Source organism: Fukomys damarensis, unplaced genomic scaffold, assembly GCF_012274545.1.
Source record: "Fukomys damarensis isolate Sample0158 unplaced genomic scaffold, DMR_v1.0_HiC HiC_scaffold_2, whole genome shotgun sequence".
Taxonomy (NCBI): domain Eukaryota; kingdom Metazoa; phylum Chordata; class Mammalia; order Rodentia; family Bathyergidae; genus Fukomys; species Fukomys damarensis.
Genome location: NW_022900914.1, coordinates 27,186,385 through 27,194,645, shown reverse-complemented (window position 1 = coordinate 27,194,645; position 8,261 = coordinate 27,186,385). Strand labels below are relative to the sequence as shown.

The window sequence follows — 8,261 nt, the reverse complement described above, 5'->3', positions numbered from 1 at the left end:
GCCCTGAGCTGCCCCGGGCCCCTGGCCGGCCTCTTCCGACTGTGAGTACGTGGCCCCGCGGGGTCCCAGTCAGTGCCTGGCCCTGCTGGAGCTGGGGAGAGATACGCCGGCGGTCAGGCTCCCCGCCCTCCAGGGTGACCCCAGAGCCGAGGCTGTCCAGCCCCACACCTGCCCGAGGAGGGGCACGGTCCCGCCCAGGATAGCCCTGCTCCTTGCGCCTCCGCTGGGGAAACATGCGTGATGCCCCTTGACCAGCAGCGGGCTCTGAGCTTTGGGCAGCAGGTTCACTGGAGGTCACTGCAGGCCCTGACACCCCTAATTCCTCTAGGAAAGGACTAGGCCCAGGGTCAGGGGGACCTGCTCTGTCACCAAGGATGCCCAGGCCCACCTGATCCTGGGGTACAAGCAGCAGGCCCGGGTCCCACAGTACCTGCACCTCGGGCTGGGAGCTAACACACTGAAGGCTTGGTGCCACCCCCTCCAGGCTGGGTGACAGGTGCGGACGCTGGGGAGGGAAGCTTTTCCTAATGATGGAGTAAAGAGGCGGACGGTGTGTGTCTTCCGTTTAGAAAACAGTTCCCCATCACATGATTCTGTGTATATGAAATGGCCAGAGAGTCTGAAAGTAATCAGTCGTTCCCACAGCGGGTGTGTGTGTGTGTGTGTGTGTGGTGGAAGACTGCTAATAGGTGTTAGTTTTGGAGTGATGAAAATCTTCTGAAATTAGATTGTGGCAACGGCTAAGTAATATGTGAACATAATAAAAAGCATGGCACGTTATACCCTTTAAATGAGTGCATTTTATATCACATGGCTTGTATCTCAATGAAACTGTTAGACAAGGAAAGCATGGGTAGTACCACAGATGCACCCACAGGCTCCAGGCTGGTGGAAGTCTTCGTTATGTTCCAGCCCTTTGAGACAATGGAATTCTATGGTAAGGAAAGAAAGAGACCCTGATTCCTTGGGGTCCTCATGGAACCGGCTTCAGGGAGGGATTCACCCTTTCTGCAGGGCTGGGCTTCCCCTGGGGAAGAGTTAATGGCCTGGGGACAGTGTTAGTTGACAGGAACCATTTAAGGGTTGAGAGGTTTATATTAATAAGTTTCCATTAATTATCTTGTCAGCTCCATTCCCCAAAGCTGATGACCGCACTGATAGAATTTGTTTCAGTCAATCAACAGATCCATGACACTTGCTTTCTGTGACAAGTCTCCCGTGCTGCTCTGAGGAGTAACTGTGCCACTAACAGCCTTGCTCACTCGCTTACTACTTTTGCAGACCAAAAGCTAAGACTCAGAGAGCTGGAGTAACTTGCTCAAGTTCCCCCAGCTGGGCTGGAGATGGGGTTCAGTAGTAGATCACTTGCCCTTGCCAGGAGCTTGGTTCAGATCCCCAGTACCAAAAACAAGCAAAAAAAAAAAAAAAAAAAAAAAAAAAAAAAAAAAAAAAAAAAAAAACCATAGCTACTCTGAAACAAAGATAGGAATTTACCTATTAATTATCGTTTCATGTTTACTGGGTTTTGTAAGAAAATTACCTGTTCTTTAATTAAAAATTGAAGAACAAACCTACTCCCAATTTCTCCAGGCTTGGTGCTGGGTGGAGGACCCCCCAGTAGCAGGAAGGGGGAAGGATGGGAGAGCCGAGTCTCCACTCCTTCGGGACTCAGCTTTTCCCTGAGCTATCTCCAAGGCTTCTGCCGCACACTCATGCTGGCCTTGAGGAACATTCCCTGGCTTCCTTCCTTAAAGAAAGCTGAAGGGGAAAAAACAAAACACAGTATCTACAGTTTAAAGAAGTCTGGGAGGCTAAAGCAGAAAGACAGCAAGTTCAAACCCAGCCTGGACAATTTAGCAACTTAGGGAGACCCTGACTCAAAACAAAACAAAAACAGTGAAAAGGGCTAGGGGTATAGCTCAGTCCAATCCCCAGGATTAAACAGAGAGAAGATAAAAGAGGGATCTTTACAGTGTTGACTAGGGTGGAGGTAGGTAGGAGATGGGCACCATAAAAATAGAGCTGGCAACCTAGTTCTCAAAACTGGCTTAGTTCTCCAGGCTCTGAAGCCCTTTGCTACTCACAAGGGATTCTAGAGACCCTCCAGCTTCCTCCCTCCCCCAGCCCTGTCTTAGCATCCAGCATGGGCCATATCCTCTCCTAAACATCCAGGGCCTTGGGCCCAGGTAGCCCTCCCCAGGCCATGTGTCCTGAGGACCAGCTAATGGGGTGGTGACCTTGTCTTTGCAGGGAAAAACCTTACAGAAGCGGAGGCCTCGTCGGCCAGAACAGTAAGAGAGGCACAACATAGTGACCCTGGCATCCACTTGACAAGCAGTAGCAGGGTTGTTACTGTGAGCAGTGCTTCTCAGAGTGCGATCCTGGGCCCGAGGGTATCAAGCGGATTCCCTCGCAGGTCCTTCCCCAAAGCTAGCATCCTGACTCAGGAACTCTGGGGACCGCACCCAGCAGTCTATAGCGTAGTGACTCCCCCAGGGAGTCTCATGAGCCCTAAAGCTCGAGGACTCGGGCGCTACTCTCCATGGAGGTACCAACTTCTTCAAGAGCAAAAAGAATATTTTAAACTCCCTCAGGCCACCCTCTCCCCGGTATACACAGCACTTATTTATTGCTGAAAGATATAAAGTTAAAACCTCGAATTCAGAGACAGGTGGAGAATAAGCAAGATGGAGGCAAGTTTTTTGTTTTATTTTTTTCTCTTCACAGAGGACTTAGAGAGCCAGGAGTGGTGGTACACAGCTGTAGTCCCAGCACTTAGGATCTCCAAGAGTTCAAGGCCAGCTTGGGATACATAGTGAGTTCAAAGCCAACCTGAACTACACAGCAAAACCCTGTCTCAAAAGCCAAAATGCAAAAACAACAAAAAACAAAACCACACACACACACACAAAAAAAAAAAAAACAAGGACTAGAGCAAGGAATCCATGAGAACAACAGACTGAAGACACAAGAATGCAGGAGGAGTCCTATCAGTTAGAGGACCAAGGGACCAAGGTGGTGGAAGAAAGCTGCAGTCTAAGAACACAGGGGAAGGGTTAATCTTGGTAAGGATAGTTCTGGGTCCTGGGGAGATGATGGCTAAAGGTATAACTTAGAAGCAAGGCAAAGGACAGGAAGAGTAGACAGGCTCCTGCTGATGCTCCCAATCTCGAGGATGAGAGAGCTAAACAGTAAACAATCCTTACAAGATAGAAAATGCTATGAAGCGCAGATTATCAGGGGTTCATAGAAGAGAACCTCTCCCAGGGGAGAGGGGGAGTCCTCCAGAACATCCTAAAATCCATCAGCACTGCTCAGTAGATGCTAGTTTATGCTTTAGTCGCTTCAGGCCTCGATAGCTCTGCTTCTAAGACCTTCATCTAAAATTCACTATTTGGTTTAAAAAGAAAAAGAAAAGGGATTATAAATGCTTATCTCTGACAAGCACCCTGCTTGCAAATTTTGAAAGTGCCACTGTTCAAATTGTTTATACCTTTCCTCCACTTCCATGGTTCATTAAAAACACAGATATTTAAAATCTGAAATACAATACAAGAAGTCACCTCCTACATTTTCACTTATGTTAACTGAGGAAAAAAGTAAATGAAAATAATTGATTTAAAATTTTTCCTTTCCTTTCTTTTTCTTATTAGTTCCAGGCAACTGGAAGGAAGGAGAGGGGGAAAAAAAAATCTCACCTTGCCCATGGTTATATAAAGATCTTTGTCTCTATGACAACAGAAAGGTTGATCTGCTTGATATGGAAACAGCTTCTGAGAAATCTGTTAGTAAGAAAATGCTAATAATAATTATGTCAATTTATTTTTTGCATGTTGTGCCTACTACACAGAAGTTAAACTTTCAGACTTTATTATAAGACACAACCCACCGACTCTGGAAGGATCGAAATCGAATGTATCCAGCAATACAATGCCCCAGCAAGACGGTAGCCTGCGACCTCGCCCCTGAGTTTCTTCCTCTTCCTCCCAGACAGTGCTGGAGAGGCAGGCGCAGGCCCAGGTGTGCTTGCTGTCCTTGAGGAGCCCACAGTCCCCAGGAGGCACACCCCCAGAGACTGGTGGCCGTGAGGAGAGGTCCCCCGGCTGCAAGGAATTCAGAGAGCAGACCATTCTCTGCAGGCTGTCTCCAAGGGAGGGCTTCGTGGGCTGAGGGTGAGGCCCAGCAGCCCTGAAGGAAAGAAACAAAGAAAAGAGCTCAGGCCGAAGAAGTGCAGTTTAAAGCAGACTAGATTATCCTTGTTCAAAAGCAGAGCGTGAGGCTGAACCGATTCTTCCCTCTTTGTGCCTGTTCCAGGCTCTTCGGGGAAATCATTTTCCCACGTTTTTTATTGGTGCATATTTGTTGTACAGATTAATGGGTTTCATTTGGGCAGTTTTTTACCCGCACATTGCACACATGGTGCTATACAGTGACTAAATGTTTACATTTGTATAGCTTATCACAGTACAGGACACATCACCATTAATGCCCTCACAATGCTTCCCCTCATCTGGAACACACCTGAGCCTGCCTTGCTGTTGGGTGGCACGCGGCAGTGGCGTTCACACCTGTAAAGATGCTGCGTTGGAAGCGAGGGCGTGCTCTGAGGAGAACTGACGACACTGCGTCTCTTGCTGTGATCACTTGTTTGATTTAAACATTCCCTATATATTTTAAATACCCCGTGTACTTTGTGCATTCCCACTCACTACCCTCCCTGCCCTCCTCTCCTCCCTTTTGAGGGGTTTTCGATCACAAAATGTGTTTTGATCATATCCATTCTCCCTGTTACCCACCCTGCGTGCCCTCTCCCTCCTCCTTCATCCCTTCCTCTTGTCTAATAATAGTCTCCCTTCTACTTGTCATCTACACAGGCTCCATACATTGGGGAGAACATACAGGTTTTCTCTTTCTGAATCTGGCTTATTTCATTCAACATGTTGATCTCCAGATCCCTTCAGTTTTGGGGGTTTTTGTTTGTTTTCTTTTCCTTTTGCAAATGACAGATTTTCATCCCTTTTCGTGACTGAATAATGTTTCACTGTGTGTACACACCTCACTCATTTTTAGCCATGCATCTGTTGATGAGCACCTAGGCTGACTCCATATCTTGGTTATCGTGAATTGTACGGCAGTAAACACGCATATTCAGGTATCCTTAGAGTATGCTGACTTTAATTCTTTTGAGTGTACACCAACAAGTGGTATAGGTGGATCAAATGTTCTTTTCTTTTCTTTTTTGGTTTGTTTGTTTGCTTTTTTTGCGACAGGCTCTCACTTTGTAGTTTAGGATATGCCGTAGCCAGCCTCAAACTCAGAGTGATCCTCCTGCCTCAGCCTCCTGAGTGCTGGGATTATAGGCACACACAAGCATGTTTGGCAGGTAGTTCTATTTTGAGTTTTTCAGTAACCTCTAAATGGATTTCCATGGTGGTTGTACTAACTTACATTCTCACCAGCAATGTAGAAGGATTTTTTCTCCCCTGCATCCTCACCAACATTTACTGTTCTTTGTACTCTTTTTTTGTTTGGTTTGGTCTGGTTTGGTTTTCTGAGACAGGGTCTCACTATGCAGTTGAAACTGACCTGGAACTCACTATGTAGCCCAGGCTGGTCTCCAATCAACAGCAATCCTCCTGCCTCAGCCTCTTGAGTGCTGGGATTATAGGTGTGCGCCACCACACCCGGCTTGTTCTTTGTATTCTTGATGATATTCATTCTGGTGAGATGAAACCTTAGGGTAGTTTTGATTTGCATTTCCCTAACGGATAAAGATGTGGAACATTTTTTTCTTATACTTATTGGCCATCTTACTTCTTCTGAGAAACAGCTATTTAGTTCTTTTGCCAATTTATTGATTGAGCTGTTTGATTTTTCTCAGTGTTGAGTTTTTTTGAATTCTTTATGTATTCTAGATATCAATTCTCTGTTGGAAAAGTAGACTGTCTGTTCACTCTGTTGATTGTTTCCCCTGCTGCACAGAAACTTTTTCATTTGATGTTGTCCCATCTGTTGATTCTTGCTGTTATTTCCTGTGCTGTTTGAGTCCTACTCAGGAAATCTCTGCTTCTACCTACAGCTTCAGTTGTTTCTCCTGTTTTCTTTCAGTAATTTCAAAGTTTCAGGTCATATACCTAGGTTGTGATAATTTTGAATTGATTCTTCTAGATGGTAAGAGATAGGGATCCAGTTTCAGTCTTATGCGAGTGAATATCCAGTTTTCCCAGAATGACTTTTTAAATTTTTTTATTAGTACATATTTGTCATACATATTGATCACATTCATCATAGGGAATTGTACCTATATGTAATATATTTTAATCATTCTTTTTTCCCATTCCCCTCCCTTCCCTTTAACCCTTCTTCCCCTCCTCGTTTACAAAGGCTTTGTTTCTATTTTTTTCCTTCCATTCTCTTTTTTTCCCTTTTCCCTTCTTTCCCTTTCCCCTCACTATCCCTTGTTCCCCTTCCCATTTGAACATGCTCTTCCTACTTCCCAATTCCTAGCCTTCATTATGATCTTTATTTACCCTTCGGGTTTCTCACACAAGAGAAATAATACGATACCTAAAATTGCCCAGCACCATTTGTTTAAAAGGGCTGTCTTTTCTCCAGTGTATGTTTTTGGTTCCTTTTTCCAGAATCAGATGGTTATAGTTGCATGGGTTTGTTTCTGTGTCCTCTGTTCCACTGTCTACTTTGTGCCAATACCGTGCTGTTTTGGCTCTATGGCTTTGTAGTATAATTTGAAATCTAGTATTGTGATGCTTCCAGCCTTGCTCTCATTGCTTAGGATTGTTTTGGCTACTCTGAGTGTTTTGTGTTTCCATGCACATGTTAGGATTTTTTCCTAGTTCTGTGAAGAATGTCATTGGTATTGTGATGGACACTGCATTGAAACTGTACATCATTTTTGGTGGAATAACCATTTAAGAATATTGTGCCAATCCATGAACATGAGAGGTCTTTCTATTGTCTAGTTTCTTATTCAGTTTCTTGCATCGCTGTTCTGAAATTTTCATTGTAGAGGTCTTTTATCTCTTTGGTTAGATTAATCCCTAAGTATTTTTATAGGTATCATAAATGGAATTGTTTTCCTGATTCTTTCTCAGCTAGTCCATTATTTGGTATACTATAGAAAAGTTATTGGTTTTTTTAATGTTGCTTTTACATCCTACTACTTTTGTTGAATTTGTTCATCAGTTCTAAAAGTCTTTTAGTGAAATCTTTAGAGTCTTCTAAGTACAGGAGCATAATACCTACAAACAAGAATAATTTGACATCTTCCTTTACTATTTCGTACCCTTTAATTGCTTTCTCTGGTCTAACTGCTTTAGCTAAAATTTCCAGAACTATATTGAATAGGTGTGGTAAGAGTGAATATCCTTGCTGTGCTCCTGATTTTAGAGGAAATATTTTCAGTTTTTCCCCCATTCAGAGTGATGTTGGCTATGGGTTAGCTACATATAGCCTTTATTATAATGAGTTCAATACCTCGTTTCTTTGTGGCTTTTATCTCAAAGAGATGTCGAATTTTGCCAAAGGCTTTTTCTGTTTTCTTAGTTATTTTTCTCCCATTGCTGAGACAAACTACCCAACACCCAAAGTTAAAGGAGGCAAAGTAGGTTTCAGTCCGTATTTGGCTGGCTCCAAGGCAGGGTGGCACATGGCAGAGGGGCATCACAGAGGAGAAACAATTCATGGCAGGTAGAAAACAGCAAGAAAACTACAAGCAACAAGGGATAATAGCAGCTTCTTTCTGTCTCTTTCTATTATATCTATGCTATCCTCCCTAAAGCACTCACACCAAGAACTATGCCAAACCAATCAGTGGACTTAATAACCATACACCCTTAATCCCAGCATCACACATTCTAGATCCAGCCACCTCTAAAAAAGCCCTACCTATGACCACATAAGACTTTAGGGGGATAGCTAGACACAGGCCATAAATGTGTCAACTGAGATGATTATGTGATTTTTTTATCCTTGATTCTATTTGTGCAGTATATTATGTTCATTTAATATGCATATGTTGAACCATCCTTATATCCCTGAACTGAAGCCAATTTGACCACGGTGTATTTTCTTTTTTATGTGTTGTTGAATTCAGTTTGTCAGTGTTTTATTAAGGATTTCTACATCTATGTTCATCAATGATATCAGTCTGAAGGCTAGGGATTTAGCTCAGTGGTTCCAGAACCTGCCTTGCAAGCACAAGGACCCAAGTTCAATCCCGGCTACCAAAAAAAATATTATAT

At 43.8% G+C, this 8,261-nt stretch overlaps 1 protein-coding gene across 2 annotated transcripts in view; it reads left to right on the top strand.

Annotated features, from left to right (window-relative positions):
• Nucleotides 1–3,664: 3,664 nt before the first annotated feature.
• Nucleotides 3,665–8,261, top strand: part of Lhcgr (luteinizing hormone/choriogonadotropin receptor) — a 67,326-nt gene continuing 62,729 nt past the window's right edge. The window contains exon 1 of one of the 2 annotated variants that reach the window (XM_010615809.2): nucleotides 3,665–4,020. In XM_010615809.2, coding sequence (XP_010614111.1) covers nucleotides 3,914–4,020 — 107 coding nt within the window. In that variant the 5' untranslated portion in view covers nucleotides 3,665–3,913. The remainder of the gene's footprint in view (nucleotides 4,021–8,261) is intronic. The other variant, XM_010615808.2, reaches the window with a different exon arrangement.